The 19,963-nt window shown below is 41.5% G+C and overlaps 2 protein-coding genes across 9 annotated transcripts in view; both read right to left on the bottom strand.

The window, feature by feature from the left end:
* The window catches only part of fam13b (family with sequence similarity 13 member B), a 64,303-nt gene extending 60,372 nt beyond the window's left edge, over positions 1 to 3,931 (bottom strand). For 6 of the 8 annotated variants that reach the window (XM_036127560.1, XM_036127563.1, XM_036127566.1 and 3 more), the window contains exon 1: positions 3,665 to 3,930. The gene's annotated coding sequence lies outside the window, so the exon portion shown is untranslated. Of the gene's footprint in view, positions 1 to 3,664 lie in introns of all 8 variants that reach the window. The other 2 variants (XM_036127562.1, XM_036127568.1) reach the window with 2 other exon arrangements.
* Positions 3,932 to 5,889: 1,958 nt separating this feature from the next.
* On the bottom strand, positions 5,890 to 18,972 carry cxcl14 (chemokine (C-X-C motif) ligand 14). The gene is made up of 4 exons (XM_012855589.3): positions 18,621 to 18,972; positions 17,259 to 17,364; positions 11,594 to 11,707; positions 5,890 to 7,616 (listed from the first exon to the last, which is right to left on the bottom strand). The coding sequence occupies exons 1-4, from the start codon at positions 18,682 to 18,684 to the stop codon at positions 7,601 to 7,603; spliced, it is 300 nt and encodes a 99-aa protein (XP_012711043.1). The 5' UTR covers positions 18,685 to 18,972; the 3' UTR covers positions 5,890 to 7,600.
* Between the last annotated feature and the right edge of the window lie 991 nt (positions 18,973 to 19,963).

Raw genomic sequence — 19,963 nt, 5'->3', positions numbered from 1 at the left:
AGGGTTACTTAGGAAGCAGAAAGAAAGAAACACAAAGACGGAAGTATGGAACAAAGGTCAAAACATTTACACAACAAAAAGAATAAGTCTGGAAATACAAATATTTTTCCAAATTTCTCTGTATTTTTAAAGACGTGGAAAATCCTGAAATCAGAATTCCTGCTTTTCTAAAGCGCACAAGAATCCTGGATGTAAACACTATTCTTAGATCAGCTTCATCAGGTTTATGATTCCCTTTACAGCTCTGGTTGGATATTATGTGCAATAAAAAGGATAATCTTATCCCCTTGGTGTAGTTATTTATTGACAACAATCACTCTGAATAACCATTAAACAGCTTTACTGAATAAACACCAAAACATGCTGATGGCTGTTTTTCATGTTTCAGCATCTTGCTTCTATTTCCTGTTATGCTCTGTTTTAACCCAGCTCCTAATTTTCTGAAGACAGGATAGATTTAACTCCAAAGCAGAACGCATTCAGTCGGTCCAGTCTTGCATCTGTGCTAAAAATAAAAATGAGAGAAATTCTCATATCCAAGGTTTTTCTAAAGCTCTGACTTACTGACACAAACGTTGGCCACGTCCCATTTCTCTCTATTGCTACAGCATAACATGTGAGAACAGCATCTAAATAGTTTCTCCAGAATTGCTGCCATAAGCTTTAATATTATCAATAATCGGAGCAGAGGCGACGTCAGTTGCTGTAAAACTATAAAAGACTAAATGAAGCTGAAGTAAACATTTTAAAGTGGTTTATTTCATCTTAAACTAGGAATTAGCCTGGTTAGCATTGAGCAGCATTACCAAACTTCAGTCTATGTGTATTTGCCCAATAGACGGTAGAGCCTCACCTTGACTCTTAGATTTCAGAAATGCCTGAACATTTTCAAAAGCAGCATTTTCCAAAACAGAAAAATCTGCTCCGTTAAGCATTCCTGTTATGCTTAAAGGCATGACATGCATGCTCGGTATGAGGGATTGCTGCAAAGCCAGCGCCTCAGTGCCAGCACCATCCAGGAGGACAGAACGCTGCGGGCCACAGACTGGATGCAACCTGCTGGGGTTCCTTAGAGAAAAACTCTAATGAATCTGAATAGACTTTGTAAAGTTGTTGTGAACCGGCGGCGTCTAAATAAACTGACTCGATAGCTGCTTCGTACTCCCAGGACGCCTGAATGGGCCGCAGACATGTCTGGACATGCTGAGGCTGTTACTGGAGTGACTTCCCTCAGTAGCAGCACCGACACAAAGCAGCGTTGTTGTCAGGGTGACCTGGTGGTGTTTATCCACGGTGCATTCACTGACCACAGAAAGAATAGTTGTTCTGTTGATTCTGGCCAACAGTCTGAATAACCACTCATTGTATTTGCTGCTGTGACTCAGACATCAGGACTGTTACTGTAAATACAACGTTTGTTGTTGTTGGGAGTGGCTTCATTGCACTCTGATCATTCTTCTCATAGTTTATGTTCTTCTAGAGAAAGATTTTAAAATAAGTTCATTGACAGAACTATTTACTACATCATCTCTCAACAATTGGGATGAGACAGTCTTCACATTCATGCCTCGTTTACGAATGCTTTGTGATTCATTTTGACCAACTTACATAACTCATGTATAATAATGACTGTGCCAGTGTAGGCCATAGTATTGTTCAGTGTAATTACAGAAAACATTGTTTAATACCTGGTCTCTTTACACGAGGACAGACCAATTAATACCTGGAACGATTTATGATTGGTACGAAACCGATAATAGAGCTGATTAGATTCAAAGTTACTACATTTAATCAGTACAGCCTAAACTTTTTGTGCCATCTGAAAATAAAACATATTTGGGCTTAACACAGATACCTGTGGTACGCCACAGACAATATCCAAGTATTCTGCTTTCATACACAATAATGTTCCATAAAGAAAAACTGTGCAAACTAAAAAATGTGTCTAGAGGACGAGGAATGTGTTACTATCAGTCTGCAGCTGCTGTTTTTCCTCCCAATGCTTAACTTGGGTGAAAAAAATATAATGCTTTATTTGGAATTTCAGACGCTGACACAAAGCAAAGGCGCCTTACATCACCTTTCGTTATATGTTTCCTGTTTATAACATCGGAAACCTCAAATGATTAATTTCTTTATCACAGAATTGAATAGAGAATGTTTGATGACTCTGTTGATGAGCTTTAAGACATTTTAGTATACAAAATCTGATTCATTGATTTTTTTTTTTTTTTACTGCTTTTCGTTTCACAAATCTAAATTATTTTAAAAACTTGCTTTTATGTCAAGCATTTCTTCTGGGAGTTGACCTGAATTCAAATGTAACTAAATCCAAGCTGTGAAACATGCTAGTAAAACAAGATGGCGGCCCTGCAGTTGTGAACAATGAAAATATAACTAAATGTTTGCTGCTAGTGATTTAACAATGAGCTGAGAACAGGCTTCACTGCACTGGTGTAACTTCAGACTAACTTAAATATAAATAAGTAAATTAATAAAACAAAGCATGGTAAAATAAAAATAAAAAGGTTTCCTCTTTACAATATTTTGACAATATATTTTCCTAAACAATCAGCATTTCTGCTATTCTCTTCAACAAAGCTCAATGAGTGTATTGGTAAAACCAGATTTTCCAAAAATGTAATCTTAAAATTGTTAAAATTCTGATGAATCAATTAAAGCGATTTATCACCCAGCACTATTCTACAGTAGGATTCTTTTTAGCTTAATACAAAGGTCTATTACAAGTCAATTACTCAACTTGCAATACATAACTTTTCACATGTTTCAAAGTAAACTGAAGAATAAAATTTAAATAGTTTTTGTTCCTCCTAGTTTTAATCAACATACATTATCTATCACTTACAGATATTATTATGTTCTTTATAACCAACACGGTTGATTTGAGCCAACTCTTTAGGAGAAATTCCTTTTAGCACAACTACAAGAAAAGCAGCTGATGTTACGGAACCGTATCAGGAACAAAGATCTGAACGTCTTCATGCCGAACCTGGATGTCCAGAACAACCAGAACATTCCACCACACACAGCCCAACACGGCCATACAGGAAGCACCTTCGCTGCTGAAGAAGCTGTCCAGAAACGGAACAGAAATCGAAACTAGAAGCTAGTTTGGGAGAGCAGGAACTCCATATATTTATCCGCTTAACAGATCGTTACCAAGCCGAGCGATATTAGCAGAATATAGTGCCACCTGTGCAAAGACAGGTGATTCTGAGGTGCCCCCGGCATCTTATTTAATTAAGATGCAACTGTTTAATCGGAGTTTATCACTTCAAATACCAAGAATAACACTTAATATGTGAAGCTCAGAACAGCTGCATTTATTATCTTAGCACTTTTTCTTCATTCTGTCCTCCAGTTAGCTTGCTTTGGCAGCAGATTTGACAGAACTGCAGCCTCTCTGCTGCTAGCCGTTAGCGGTTAGCTCCCGGTTAAGATAAATAAAAAAAGACAGAAACTATTTAAAACCCACGCGTCCTTTAGAGACGGGATTTAAACGGAAATATAACCGCAGTCTGTGCAACATTAAAAACAAACAGAAGCGCCTCAGATATAAATAAAAGCCTTGCGACAGAGTTAGCCTAGCCGGCTAGCATTGGTTAGCTGAGCCGTTAGCATGGTGGCTAACCAGGTTCCTTACCAGGTCAGAACAGACAGCACCGCGGAGCAAGACGCATCAATTTCTGCTCGTCTTTATGCGGCTGGCGTCCGAACAGACGGCGACTTCGACGGGATCAATGTAGACGACGACGAAATATCGTCGATAACATCGCTAGGAGGACTGGAAATGAATGTGGTTCCTGTTTTTTCTTTCCTTTTTCTGCTCGAACTGGCTCCGATGCCCGTTTGCGAGTCGTTGCTTAGAGAGACTCGCGCACACACCCTCCAGGGACGGACCTGCCAAATACTGACCCCGCCCCCCTCATAGGCGGCTGCCAAATACTGACCCCGCCCCCCTCATAGGCGCTGCCAAATACTGACCCCGCCCCCCTCATAGGCGGCACAGCGGGAGGCGGCTGCCAAATACTGACCCCGCCCGCCTCTGCAGACCAGACAGCCGCAGACAGAGGCCGCGTTTTCATAACTCCACCAATTTACAACGATTTTATTAGTGTTTAATTCACAAAGTATGACGATGAAGTGTCTATAATCCTTCACACATTCGGAGTAAAATAGACCGGAGTAAAATAAAAATAAAATTGATCAGCAGCTTTCCGCTGGTGCACAAGTTAAATGAGTTTTTCTGAATTACACCTGCAGAATAAGAGCGGACATTGGTCCCTGTTGCCCCAGGGACCATTAAATATTGATAAAGTAGTTGCACACTAAGCACAATATTTATTTGAGAACAGCTTTTTTCTTTCTTAAATAAAAATAAACAACAAAAATGCACTTTGTATTTCTATATGTGAAACGTGTTGTATAAATAAATTAGATATTAAGGAAAACCTTGATAGTTTGAAACTTACATAAGTCACATTTTATTACTAATTTTATAACTTCTTTACAACAAAGTCCACACCGCCTTTGTTTTCCAAGTACCTTGAAGAAGAGATACAAGTCTGAAATTAATCAGCTCAATTATCAATTTATTCCAAGAATACCAAAGGCTTCTTAAAATTTACTGCCAGGCTAAAATAGTTTTTATATTTGTTTTTATTCTCAATTTTATGGCTGACGCAATATTATTTCCCCTCATTTTTATTTAATAAGTACAGTAATAGGCAGGCAAGCATAGATAGATAGATAGATAGATAGATAGATAGATAGATAGATAGATAGATAGATAGATAGATAGATAGATAGATAGATAGATAGATAGATAAATGCATGTTCTTCAGGTATAACATGCATACCCTGCTGATTTACAGTTTTCAGGCGTTGAAATACATGAAATGAGGTTAATAACCCAGGAGGAGATTTATCACAGCACTTCAGTTACACAATTAGTCATTTTTATAGCGTCTACATTTTTTGCACACACAAAAAAAGCACAGCCAAAATATATTACATACACATTTATCTGGTGACATGTCTTTCACTTTTATTTATTTCCTTTAGAAATATGGCCCTCCTCTTCTTTCACTTGTTGGCACATTAATATTGGCACATAAACTGCTTAACAGTGCCCAGTTTGTCATCTTTATCTCTAGTTCCCATTAGCAGATAGAGTTTGCTCGGTTGGAGACACCTAGTCAATGAATAATTAATATTATGAAAGAGACATTTGGTCACAAGAAGTGCCACAGGATTGGTGCCATGCTGTTTATGCACGTCAATGTGAAGCATGTGATGATAAATAAAGAATGAGCAAGGTTTAGATTTATCTTTATTTTTATTTTTGAGTACACACAAACACACAAACGTCTTTTTTACAGTGTTGTTCTGTCGACGTGTAAACTTTGACTATGTACATAACGATAAGCACATATGTTCTTTGTAATGGTAAGGTCAGCAAACTTAGTACATAGCGCCACCTGGTGGAAAAACTCTGGCATAGCGCTGAAAAGTTTGCCAACCTCTAAAATCGCCTCATTTTACATAACTCCAGTTCTTTCTTTTTTTTCTTGTTCTAGTTTATTTTAAAACTAAATTGGATATTAATATGAGCTGTTTTAATTGGTGTTATTTTATTATTTAGCTGTATATTATTTAGTTGACCTATACAGACACATGCCTAAAATATACTAATCACCATTAAATGTTTGATGTATATCTATATTTAGCATAACAGATTGGTGTCTAGCTAAGAAATTATCATGATATAAAAAGCCACAGTAATGCATGTGGTTTTTTTTTTTTTTTTTTTTTGCAAATTATTGCAATATTTGTATAGATTTATATATAGATATATATATTCAGACACACTGTGTGAAATCTCTTTAATGGCAACAAAACATTGTGGGGTTATAAATATGAAACCATACAGAGTAATTACAAAATTACTGGTATTCAGCACAGCTATGCAGGAAAAAAACTAACTAGATAAAAATATCTACGTTGTATCTGATATATGTGTACGTTGTTTTGCATAAGAACAGAAGTTATAAATCAGAATGCAAAAACTAAGCATAAAAAATTATCTTCTGTGTTGCTGAAACCTGATTTGTTCTGCTGAGTTTCACGTAAAAAGGACGTCACTGTTGCTCTTTAATCACCGTAAAATGCTGCCATGCGGTGGGCTTTATTTTATTAAGCCACATAAACTTCATCACGCCTTTTCAAACTTCAGTGTCTTTAAATGAGACTGACCAACACAAAGCAGTGCATAACGGAGGAGAGGAAGGGAAACGATTCAAGGTTTTCAACTCTTTCTACAAACAAAAATGTGAAGAGGGTGAAATCGTGTGTTGGTCTATCACAGGGGTTCCCAACGTGATTTAACGCTGATGTGCTAAAAGATTGAGCACTTCTTTTTAAGTGTTCTTCAAAAAATATCACTTTAATCTTGTAATTTTACTACTTTATTCTCATAATTTGCCCCTAAAAAAGTGAAAAACAAATCTCATTCACTAAATTAAGGCCGCCGGTCTCTGGTACTGTTATTTTAGGGGTCACAGGCTGAAAAGTTTGGGAATCCCTGGTCTATCACATTAAACTACAAATGAAATATATGTCAATTTGCAGCAGTAACGTGATAAAAGTGTGAATACCTTTCCAAACTCGATACAGCAGCAGTCTATGAATAATCCCAAACTCAGGTTTACATTTCATTTGGAGAGTCTCAGAGAAAATAAAGAATTTTGTATTTATTTTACTTCTTCCAATGATATAAAACAGTAACAAAGATAGGATGGCGATTAAAAAAGAGCTTCTATCTATGGCTGAACTAAAAGAAACACCCTGATGGATCTACAGCTGCTTCTACCCAATAGTTATAAAAACAGCTTGTATGAAATAATGCAGTATTACACAAATCTTACACTAACAGAAGAATATAACAAGCATGATTTCTCTCTTTACACATTTTAGAATCAATACTTTGCATTAACTCTCACACATGCATGCAGGATGGCACTAATGTTGTTGTTTTTTTTTTTCCATTTTGTAAAATCTACTTATGACCTGCAGACACACACACACACACACACACACACACACACACACACACACACATACACACACACACACACGCAGTCTTCTAACAGGATTATTAATTGATTCTATCACGATGTTTAAGCTCCACCCCTTTAATCAGATCCTAAATGTTGACAGACACACGCCTGATCTCTTTTGCATGTAAAGTTCTGCGTTTTCACATCAAGCTGTGCACGTTTCAACAGAACCTTACGTTGGCAGAACCCTAAGAGGTAAAGCAACCGAGACGTTCCTCTAAGTAACAGCGGACAGACACGCGCACAGCTGTGGAGGCTGGAGACGTGAGTAATGTGACTAAGTGGACTAAAACAGGCCCATCTGATTATATACAGACTACAGATACGTTTCAATGTTCCCAACAAGTCTCAGGAAGAGGGAGAACAGCTTCACTGCAGACCACTTCTTCATAGAACAGTTCTGGTGATGTCCTCGTCTGGTTTCGTCTCGCTTGATCCTTGTTTCCTGGAAAGCCGAGGACTTAGGCTTCATACACCCTGCGCACAAAAACAAAAACAGGTAAAACTATTTCAAACATTTGCTCAGTTCAACCTTGAGTTCTGGTCGCTCTGCCTGGTTTATTCCTTTCAGCCTGAACCCAGATGATAAAATTACATTAAAAGAAGAGACATAAAAGCATGACATAAGTAGAATAAAGGATTAAATGCAGTAAATCCCATTAAATCAAACAATCGCAAATAGAAAAAAAACAAAATAATTATTTGAAAATGGCGCCATGGATGGTCGCCCCCGGTACTACGCTCACTTCTATCCTTTATCTTATTTCCTTTAAAGTTTATATACTTATAAATAATGTCTGTATGCTCTGTAGGTTTAAGAACACAAACCTGACGCTGATTCTAAAGATGCATTTGTAATCAGACCCACTGGGTCAGAACTTTGTAGAACCGCTTAGGGCTGCAGGTCCAGCTGAAGTTCTTTAGTTTTTTTTCCCCCACCACCAGCTTCTCACATCTTCAAAATGGACCTTTGTTTAGCTATAAAATAGCTCAAAGATGGAAGGAGAGCTTAGAGAAGACTATCCACACCTCGTCAGTTGGATTTACTTTGACTAGGCCACTCTAGGGACATTTCATGAGTGGTTCTCCTGCTGGAAAGTGAACCTCCAGCCTGGTCTCAGGTCTTCTGCAACTTCTAACAGTTTTTGTTTCCAGGGTTGTTCTGGATTTAGCTTCATCCATCTTCCCATCCACTCTGACGAACGTTAATGTTCCTGCTGGAGAAAGGCACCCCCCCCCCCCCCCCCAGCATGATGCTGCCACCACCATGTTCCACTGTGGTGTTGGCAGGTGAATGTGCAGCTAGTTTTTCTCCTACAAACAGGTAAACTCACAGCTTTCTTTCAGTAATGGAGTTCTTCTTGACTTTTTCCCAAAAAGGTCAGACGTGTGAGGTGTGTGAATAATGTGGCTGTCAGCTCAACAGGTGGTCCCACCTGAGCTGCGGGTCCCTGCAGTTCCTCCAGAGCCACCATGGTCCTCCTGGTTAACCTCCACCTGAGCTGTGGGTCTCTGCAGCTCCTCCAGAGCCACCATGGTCCTCCTGCTTCTCTGATCAATGCTCTCCTGGTCCAGCCTGTCAGTCCAGGTGGACGTCCATGTCCTGGTAGGTCTGCAGGTGGTCCATCCTCTCTCCAGGTCCACATGATGATCAGAACTCTGGGAGGTTCTGTAGAACCTGACCTGCTGTAAACTGGACCAGAACTTCCTCCCTGACCCGTCTGCTGGGATCCCTGGTCTGCATGGTGCTGGTTGTTCTCTAATGTTCTCTACAGAACAACCGAGGCCCTTGATTTGCACTTGATTTTATTTAGAGGAATCAAAATAAAGAAGACTAAATAGAAATTAAGTCACTGTTCTCTATTTTTTTGTTTTTTTTTTAATGTTGAAGATGGTCATTTTTCTTCTACTTTAGAGTCATTCACTACTTCGTGTTGTTCTGTTACATCACATCCTGATACAAAAACACTGAAGTTTGTGTTTGAAACATTAAAAACATGAACAAACATCCAGATATGAATATTTTAGGAAAGCACGTTTCCCCGTTAAGACTAGTTTCAATAATGTAACGAGAAACAGATCAGAACGTTTGATTGGTTTCCATCCTCACAATCGGCACACAAGCGAGGATATTCACGAAAAGGTTGAATATTTATTTAAAACTAATTATCATCGCTTCTCTTTGGACAATTATTTAAACTATGATGTCCAGTGAATACCAACCATTGTTACAATGTATGCAAAATTACAAATGGATGTTTTAAGCCGGGCGTACACTGAGCGAGTTTTTGCCCTTTTTGGGCCGATTCTTCATTCTTCGTGTAAGAATGTTTTGGATCAGGCTGAGTTTCAGCGTCATGGTGCGTGGTGCAGCATCCAGGGCGTAACGAGGGGCCATCAGCCTCTCACCTCCTCCCCATCAGAAATCAGACGGTTGGATGAAAATCAAACATGTCTGACATTCAGTCAGTCCTCCTGAGGTGATGGAGAGCGCCTCCTGCTAGTGAAGCAGAGCTACGAGCCGATTTACTCCAACCTGGCGCACTGAGCATGTACAGAAAAGGAAATTGCTGGTGAAGATTCTCAGTCATCCAGGTCATGGTCATTCCAAAAAAGTAAAAAACAAAGCAACTGGACTTGTTTTCCGTAGTTGAAGATGTTTCGCTTCCTCTCCAGGAAGCTTTCTCAATTCAAAAAGTCTGGAGTAATGATGAGTACCAAGCTTTATACTACTGCCTAACAAAGGCCAATCATCACCTCAATTCTCACCCTCATATGGGTGATCATAACATTGTTCCTTTAATCCAGGCCAACAACAACCCTAACGACTCCTCGTTACAGAGGAGTGGACCGGTTTCAGCTCAGTCTGTTGGCTTAATGTCTTTAACGACTCCCCATTACTAAGGGGTGTCCTGTTTTGGTTGAATCTGCATGTTATCTAAGCCATTACAAGGCCTTTGTTAGGCAGTAGTATAAAGCTTGGTACTCATCATTACTCCAGACTTTTTTAATAGCGTACCGCGCACATGACGTCACTGTCTCAAGAGCAACGCCCCTTTTGCCGCTTAGGTAGGGCATACAGGTAGAGAACGCCCGTAGCAACCAGCAGAACCAGCGATATGACCGACTTTACAGCCGTTAAACTTTCCCAAGACGATGTCCCAGGCGCACGGATTACTGGTCGTACTGTCGAAGAACACACCAACCTTCAGCTCAAACGATGGCTTGAGTGTCGAGGGCTTAAAAAGACTGGAAAACGGGCCGAGTTGATCGAACGGTAAGCTTTGTTTTTGTTTTTTTCTGCGCGGCGATCATGGCGTCATCGGCCGTTTTTTTGTTTGTAATCACCGTCCAGGGATCGGTATATGTTTAATGTTTGTCTCATTTGAAATGTTTTTGAGTAAGCTATCCTGGTAGCAGGCTATCATGTTAGCGCCTGCTACCATGATAGCCTATATGCTGTCATGGTAGCAGGCGCTACTTTATTAACATGTCGGCCACCAAAATACTCTTACCTTGACTTGATGTCGCTGGAATTGGGTCAGGATGTTCTTCGGTTGGGCCCTTTCCTCCGACAAAATGCTTGCTACATATGTACTTGAATTTGGTAACTTTTTCCGGGTTGAACTGTTGTGTAGGCCGACCGCCCCGGTCCCAGCGCACACATTTCTCCTTGGCAGTCTTGAAGAAAACATCCTTCATATGCGGCCGATCGAGTCGCTGTTGCACGTTCCATAGCAACAATGTTTAAAAACCATGGTCTTAGATTTGGAAAAAGCAGTCGTTTACCGAGTAAAACCAAGGCTAACGCATGTCTCTTTTACAGAGAAACAGCGGCGGACTATGCAAGCTTGCCCTACTGCGTACCACGTGATGTGACGTCATCGTGACGTTGTGTTTCTAAAAATAGCTCGCTCGCGGTACGCTATTGAGAAAGCTTCCTGGAGAGGAAGCGAAACGTCTTCAACTACGGAAAACAAGTCCAGTTGCTTTGTTTTTTACTTTTTTTGGAAGACAAGGAAATTCTTCTTCTTCTCAGAGGAAAACAGGAGAGGAGAGAATCATGGCGGCGGTACGTGTGACATGGAGTCAAACTATGGAGGAGTAACTCGTAGAATTACCAAGGCAGCACATTTGGTTCTAGTGAGCCTCATTGTTTAACAGAGAGCATCGACACTTCCGCCTGTTTCTTCTTCTACTGTCTACGTTTGGCTTCCGGATAGACGAGTCAGAGTAGCGCCATCTCTCTACGGCGCTCAGCCCGACGTTTTAGACGTACAGTAAGAACAGAGATGGAGAACTGTGAACTTTTAAACCCTGAGGTTTCATCGCACAGTTTGAGCTCTGTGTACGACTGAAAACATCGCTGCAGCGTACGCCCGGATTTACACGCAACGTTTTCAAATGCGGTTTCCTGCATTCTCTACGGCTGCTGTCAGCTACTGGGGTTCTACCTGTGCTTGTCCTTCCAGATGCGGAACCATTTGACCAGGTTCTTGGTGCTCTGCAGGTTGGGGTGCAGACAGTATTCCTGGCCCTTGAACCGAGACACGTTCTCCATCGTCACGCTGGAAGCAGAGAGAGAAAACAGCTGATAAAGATAAGACAACCGGCAGCATGAGCATGCATGTTAGCGGAGGTGAAGCGTGCTCAGGACTGGGTTAGGGAGCCACTTTAACACATTGATGACATTCAATAAAAACATTAACTACAATGGAGCAAGCCTAATGAAAGCTGTTACTCCCAAACGTTTAATGAAAAGTTCCTAAAAGCTGCTAGATCACAAAGCAGCCAGTGAGGAGACGACGGAGCCAGCCCAGATGGAGTCACGCAGCGATGAAACGGTTGTGTTAGCTCGACCAAGAGATCACACACAAGAGCAGAGACACTTCTGTGGAGCTGGAAACGCTGTTTGAAAGCCATTGAGGCCCTTTGAATGGAGACTGGTCCTCTTGTAGCCCACTTGACATGTTATTGCCCCAGATTTTAGGCGCCATTCTTTGCTGCGGCGGATAAAACATTCCCACAGCCAAAAAACGCCCGCTCAGTTTCAAAAGGTCCGCCCGCACAACTCGGCCCTCTCCTTTGCAAGGAGGCGATATTATGGAGCTGACACTTAAAAATGTGACGTCCGGGCTGAGTGAATGAAGCGGTGTGTCTGTAAGCGTCTCCTCGCGGTAATGACGGAGACAGTCTGCCTGCATGTGGCACATTGAGTCCGGCTGAATGTGGCGGAGAGCTGAATGCGGGAACGTCTCCGTCCCCACGACGGTGCGAGCCTCAGCGGACCATGAATGCTAAAGGACTGCAGGACAAAGAGGCCGACTCTGAAAGTCAGCCGCCATAAGAATCCGATTAAAGAGGCTGCGTCTGTTTCCCAGCTCATTCAGTTGTCACTTTGTTTGGCTATTAAGGTGCTTTGTGGTGGCCTCTTAGGAACGTGTGCGCACGGACATTCACGCACGGCCTGCATACCTGCAGACTCATATCTGCAAAGCTGCTCAACAGGGGGGGGGGGGAATTAACCTCATTACTGTGTTAATTAGAGCTTCATTATCATTCACCTGGGCAGCCCAGCACACTGGCCACAATAACTCTGAGAGATAAGGAGAAAAGGAGCGGGGAAATTAAACACAACGGGAAGAAAGAAGGCGAAATGTGAAGGATTCAGAGGGAGGAGCTGGACGGGAGATGAGTAAACGGAGGAAACAGGGAGGAATAAAGAGGACCAGGGACATTTGGAGCTGTGCGTGTTTGTGCTGTGGAGTCGGCGCTAAGCATGCCAAACTGAGAGCGGCGAGCCAAGCACCCAGAGAGGGGACTCTCATACTCATTTCTCTCCCGCTTTCATTCTTTCTGTGGCTTTCCGGAGCCTGCTGAGGCTCATTTTTCACCGGGCTCTCACGGCTGGTGGCCCCCAGCTCATGCTAATAGAGGAGCCCTGAATGATGACTGCGTGGCAGGCAACACACACACAGAAATAATCCTGGGAGCTGGAGAAAGCCTGCGTGTGGCTGGCCGTGTTTTTCCAACATAATCACAGCGGATTTCTTTATGCGTGCCCAGATCTTCAGGCGCATCGTTTCCACACTGATTGCTACATCTAAGGGAACGCTTTTAGCTCCCCTTTATCGTCCTGTCATGCTGTTTTTATGAGAAACTCTGGCTCTTTATCATATTTAAGGAATAATTTCTCACTAAACTATTACATCATTTCATGTTAGTTCTATTATTTATTCACTTGTTCATTGATTGGGATGCACAACTGTATTTTGCAGGGGCCAGCAAAGCGTGTTTTGCACACGGACACAAACTAATTTTACATTTTGACGGGGAGTAAAAATGTGTAAAAAGCCTCGAGCGACTGTGGCTCAGTTTCAGCTTCCTCCTCTGCCACATGCCAACGTGCCCTTGGGCAAGGCACTTAACCAGAAGATGGCAGTCTGTGTATGAATGTGTGAGAGTGAAAGGACTTATATCTATTCAGTGGGTGAAAACTGTCCACCGTGAGAAAAATCACTCCCACTGGTTCAAAAAAAATGTATTTCAAAGACACGTAACTGAAGAATATTTTATTTTTATGCTTTACTTCTTCATGCAATCAACCAGTCCAGTTTGCCGTGGGTATTATAGGTCGTGCCACAGAGGCCCATTTCTTTATATTTCCATGGCAGACTGTGAGGAGGATCCTAACGGAGATTAAAAACATCTCCAAAGCTCACCGTTAGAGACCAGCGGCAAAGAGTGGAAACGTGGGGCCATAAAAACATTAATTTACACGTTTATGTCGGGGAAGAGCCTTTGCTGTCCCACCATCACAGACACGAAGCCTGCTGGGATTCAGCTGGACCTGTGAGCCTTGGTCAGACTCAGGCTGAGCTTCTCAGCAGCAAACAGGAGGTTCTGCTGTGGAAAAGCTCCTGGTGTCCACTGTGAAGTACAGCAGAGGAGCTGTGATGCTGCGGGACGGCTTCCTGACCAAAGTCCCAGTGAACCTTGATAAAGTGATCTGCATTATGAACTCTTTGAAACAGCAGGATGTTTAAAACTTTGGAAACTTTGGAAAACTCCTGAAAGTTTGGGTTGCCATGTCTGTAGTGGTGTTGTGGTTGCCATTTTCCCTCAGGTGCCTTCCTGCAGCTGCCCTGCTGGCTTACACCTGTTTCATTCACCTGTCTCCTATCTGCTGGCTTACACCTGTTTCATTTACCTGTCTCCTATTTACGCTCAGGTTTCCTCTCTGCTAGTCTTTGAACTTTGTCTCTTTCTGATTAGCTTTCTGGAGTGCGGACCTGTTTTTACCACCTGAACAAAGTTTGGGTCCTGTTGGCCAGAATGGGGCAGTCCAAAGCACTGACAGCAGGGGCGTTAACAATGGTACCACTATTTATTTTATTATAAAACTTTGTCCTAATAAGGACATTTTCCACTTTATTAAATGTAATTTTCAGGTTTTGTGCACGTCTTAGCAGCCTAAAAACACAAACTTTCAGAGTCGTAACAAATCCTGAGAGGAACTAAATGTTGTTTTTAATGATTAATAATGTTCAAGTTTCTGCTTTAGGCTGGGTGATATGACTTAAAAAGTTAAATTTATTACATCAAATCCGATTAATAAATTTTTTTTCTCCTTTTTGTTCCACAAAAAAACAAATTAAATCAACTATTTTAAAGACGTGCTTTTACGTCAAGCATTTTGTCTGGGTTCAATGTTCAACTAAATCCAAGCTGTGAAACAGGCTGGCAAAACAAGATGGCCGCCCTGTTATTGTAAATAATGAAAATATAACTAAATGTTTGCTGCTGGTGGTTTTATACAATAAGCTTAGAACAGCCTTCACTTCACTGGTGTAACTACAAACTAACTTAGCAAAAATAAGTAAATGACTAAAAGAAAGGTACTAGTCATAGACATTATAAACATAGACGCGTCATTGGGTGGGTTCTGCCTATGCTGCGATGCGTCAGAGCGTCCGCCATCTTAAATGTGGCAAATCTGCAGTTACTCAGTCACTTAAACAGTATCAGAGGGACTTTAATCTCTGAATATACTTTGTATTCGTAGTATTTTTGTTTTTGTAATATTACAAGTTTATTTTCGTATCCCTTTAGCTTCATTCTCCTGAATTTATTCTCCTAAAGAATAAAAATATTTAAAATAATCTAACCTGGCCCTATTACTCCAGGAGTGAAATAATTCTGCAAACTGTGACTATTCTGGAAATGTTCCCCCTTAATTCTCATAATATGATGTTTTTATCATAACATTATCACTTTTTTTTTTTTTTTTTACTTTTAAAGGTTCACATGTGACACAGTTTTATGAAATAATGAAGACCACAATGTTTAGATTTAACAAATTGATCCTTATACTCATAACACATGCACACACAAATATATATATATATATATATATATATATATATATATATATATATATATATATATATATATATATATATATATATCCTGTGTTGTGTGTTACCACTCTGCAGCTTTAGTGTGTCCAGTTTTGCATCATGGTGCAGCCTTAGTTTATAGAAGGCAGATACAAGTACTGAAATCAGCCAGAATACATTTCCATGCAGCACAGGAATGAGGCATCTTCTCTGATCCACGTTCACAATAATAGAACTCAACTTTTTTCTGCCACACACAATATGGCGGTGACGTTGACGTACGAACCTGCGCCCTATGACGCGTCTACGTATATGATGTCTGTGGTACTAGTGTTATTGCAAAAAAACGGTTTGTCTTTACAATATGTTGGAAATATATTCTCCTTATATATCCATATATTCAGCATTGCTGCTATTCTCTACATGAGTGAATGAGTGCATTGCCAAAAATGTAATCTTAAAAAATGTAAATTCAAATTAATCGCCTACTTCTGCTATGGAAACATTTAGAAAGAAAGTCTTCTCGTCATGCTTTTGGTTTTTATTTGCTGCCCCAGATCCCCAGATCCCCGTCTAGCCGCCCTTTATGAAACGTTGTGCTGGCGCCCCTGCAGGGGGGATGTTTCGCCCGTGTTGGAGCCGCTTGCTGTCCCCTGCTGTGGCCCAGCCTCTGTTCAGGTGTGACTGAAACGTGGCAGCAGGTGGCAGCAGAGTTTGTGACTCCAGCAGGAGCCGCTGACTCCCTGGAGGCTGACATAACACCCCCATCTGCTGCGCCTCAGACTCCACACACAGATCAAACGTCACATTTCCAGCTTACTATCCAACAGTTGAACAGACAGAACCGGAGAGCACGCTCTGACGTAGCCCTGAATGCACGCAGGTCTGTGTGCGCCTGTGCTGCTGGTTTCTGGGTAAATGTGCAGAACGGGAGAGGCTGTCATCATCAGGGAGGTTCAGGCTGGACTCCTCGTTGGCTCAAATTGAACTTAATAGCTGCCTGTTTGCTGCAGCTGTGGTTTCATGGGGGGACGGATCAAATGCACAGACAGGAATTCAACATCAGACCTCAGAGAGAGAGAGAGAGAGGGGGACACTACGTTCTGGCAAAGAAAGCAGAAACCTGTGTTTTTATGTCTAGGGTCCAAACTTTGGTGGTTTTATAATCCCTCATTTTAGCAGCTGAATGAGGCCAGTAGGTTTTGTTATGTGGAGAATGCTCTGGAAAGGTCTGGAAATCCTTGCCTAACTCCTCCTGGTGACCTTTCCAAGCCCCGCCCCCTCAAAGTGGGCGTGGTTAACTCATTTCCAGCAGGTTAGGGTCCCTAAGGTGTGCAGAAACTGGTGGCTCCATTAAATCAGTTAATTTCTATGATCTCTTAGTTATTTATTGGTTTAAACTTTCTTTTTATCTGATGCCTACATTTTTCTCATTTTCAAAAACATATTTCTTGTTTTTAATATAATTTTTCATGACTGGTTGCAACATATCCAGCTCACCTAAAAGCTAAAAAAGTGTGTTTCCTGTTATCTAAGGTGCAGTTATTCAGGTGTAAATGTGCAGTTCAGCTGCTGGAGGTGTAACCTGTTGTAACTGTTACATTTACCATTTACTGTCACTTAAAAGAGGCAATTATGAGAAATGATGGCGTGAAACAGGAAAGGATCAGCAGGAAGCATGGGGAAAAAAGTAGTGACAACAGATCCATGAAAAACTCACAATATCATCTTCTCCTGGCAGAAGGGATGTTTGGGTTTGATCTCCAGCTTCTGCACGTCCTTATATCGGATCTTTGGTCCCTTTCTGGTGCACCTGCACTTATAGGCTGTGGAGAAATGAGCAGCACACGTCAGGAGGAGCAGGGCTGTGAGAAGTGCTGAGTTCTCATTATTGTGTCTGGCAACTCACTGAAATGTTAGTTTAAATGAATATTATGAGTCAGGGTTAGTCTCAACCCTGCAAAATCTAAGTAGCCCCCCTAGTTATTTAGTTATTAAATTCCCACTGCACAGATTTATACAACAATCTTCCTGTTTCCTAAATGCTTTTCATCCTTTGTTTCTGTAAAATGTTTGGCTTCAAAGACGCGCTGCAGCCACTGATCCTAATAACGCTCTGCTGCTTTTTGACACATTTACACATTCATCCTCACACCCAGCTCCAGCTGCTGTTGGCGGTTAAAATTGTTTTTTTTTTTTTACCCTGCTGTATATCTGAGCTGACCTGGATAGTCCAAGGTTTCCCTTCATCCATCACCTGCTATCAGCGCTGACCTCCAGGCCACTAAATCTGTCAGAAAGCTCACACTGCAGCCGGGCTGAGCTCTCACACAGGACAATAAATGCCAGCGAGCATCTACAAGTTAATGTTGACTGGAGAGCAGCGGCACAAATGGATGTTTACATCCCTCTGAAAAAAAACCCTGCACTTTTCCAGCTACTGAAAGATGCCATGGAGACCAATCAAAGCTAAAGAAATGGATTTTTTAAATTTAGTTGAGCAGAATTGTCACATAAAAAACATTTATATAATTATAAATACTAGGTTTTCTTTTCACTCCGCCTCAGATTATTGCTGCATGAACATGTTAAGCTGGGAAATACAGGGCTGGGTGATGAAGATGTGCAGATTAACTACACCCAGCATCTCCAGCAAAATGACTTTAAGGCAAAAACAGTGAATATAATATAATATAATATAATATAATATAATATAATATAATATAATATAATATAATATAATATAATATAATATAATATAATATAATATAATATAATATAATATAATATATCCTGGTGCATGCACTGTGATTTGATGTTATTCTCGCAGCAGGAGTTGTTATTGTCCACATAAAGTCGTCATGGCTGCGCAGACATGCGCCTCGGTGATTGTTCTGAATTTAATTAGTGGTTCAAACCAACTCTTAGAAAAGTAAAGACTGGTTTTGCATGTCGTTCCTCCACGTTTCCTTCCAGGAACACGCAGTAAAGTAAACAGGGGGCAGGAAACAGTTACATCACCACACTGCCAGCGCCAAGCGGACTTTTTCAGCAAATGAATCACAGAAAATAAAAGTATTACCTTCTGCGCTCAGGGAGTGAAGGATGACCACCAGCAGGAGGAGGAGCACTTTGCCCCGATGCATGACTTTTTGCTTAAAAAAAGAACTTCCACAAACTGAATCCCTCAGCGGTCTACCGGAGACAATGCGCGCTGAAAAGGGGACGGATGGCTGCAGAGGAAGTCCAGAGGCTGGAGAACCAGAGAACCAGAGAACCAGAGCTCCGAGGGAAGGTTTTCCGCCTGTTCGGTCTGCGTTCAGCTCCGGCGGTGCGTCCTGCGCGCTTGGATGCGTCTCCAACTCTTCGCGTCGCTGCGTCTGGAGGGCTGAGGCACTCTTTAAAGAGCTCCACGCTGCCTCTGCTCATTAATATGCGCGGCCAGGCAGCGAATCAGACACTTGTGGCCTGCGGGGGAGAGGCTGCCCAGAGCTGGGAGGAAGGGAGGCAGAGCGAAGCCAGGCAGGAAAATAACCGACAACCTCTGGATTGTTGCTGAATTACAACTTTAACAACTTTACAGCTTGACTCTGTGACGCTAAGAGAGTTTAATAAAGAAATGCTTTCCTGTTTCAGACATGGCGATGCTACCAGCACTGGTACTATTTCTGTCTAACTATAGTAATAAAAACACGATCTATTAGGTATATTTTACACTAAGAAATATAAACATTTAGTTTTTTTCCATCCATCCATCCATCCATCCATCCATCCATCCATCCATCCATCCATCCATCCATCCATCCATCCATCCATCCATCCATCCATCCATCCATCGTATTAATCATCCATCCATCCATCCATCCATCCATCCATCCATCCATCCATCCATCCATCCATCCATCCATCCATCCATCCATCCATCGTATTAATCATCCATCCATCCATCCATCCATCCACCCATCCATCCATCCATCCATCCATACATCCATCCATACATCCATCCATCCATCCACCCATCCATCCATACATCCATCCATACATCCATCCATACATCCATCCATCCATCCATCCATCCATCCATCCATCCATCCATCCATCCATCCATACATCCATCCATACATCCATCCTTTAAACATCCATCCATCCATCCATCCATCCATCCATCCATCCATCCATTCATCTTCCATCCATACATACATCCATCCATACATACATCCATCCATACATCCATCCTTTAAACATCCATCATCCATCCATCCATCCATCCATCCATCCATCCATCCATACATACATCCATCCATACATCCATCCTTTAAACATCCATCATCCATCCATCCATCCATCCATCCATCCATCCATCCATCCATCCATCCATCCATCCTCCTTCCATCCATTCATCTTCCATCCATCCATCCATCCATC

Source organism: Fundulus heteroclitus, chromosome 23, assembly GCF_011125445.2.
Source record: "Fundulus heteroclitus isolate FHET01 chromosome 23, MU-UCD_Fhet_4.1, whole genome shotgun sequence".
In the NCBI taxonomy this organism is placed as follows: Eukaryota; Metazoa; Chordata; class Actinopteri; order Cyprinodontiformes; family Fundulidae; genus Fundulus; species Fundulus heteroclitus.
This window is presented reverse-complemented; position numbering and strand designations above follow the sequence as displayed.

Excerpts from the sequence above, each read along its gene's own strand:
- cxcl14 (XM_012855589.3), bottom strand. The coding sequence starts at position 18,684 with ATGCATCGGGGCAAAGTGCTCCTCCTCCTGCTGGTGGTCATCCTTCAC. Across the intron at positions 17,365-18,620 it reads TCACTCCCTGAGCGCAGAAG|CCTATAAGTGCAGGTGCACC; the intron begins GTAATACTTTTA and ends ATTTCTCCACAG. Across the intron at positions 11,708-17,258 it reads TGCCAGGAGAAGATGATATT|CGTGACGATGGAGAACGTGT; the intron begins GTGAGTTTTTCA and ends CTCTGCTTCCAG.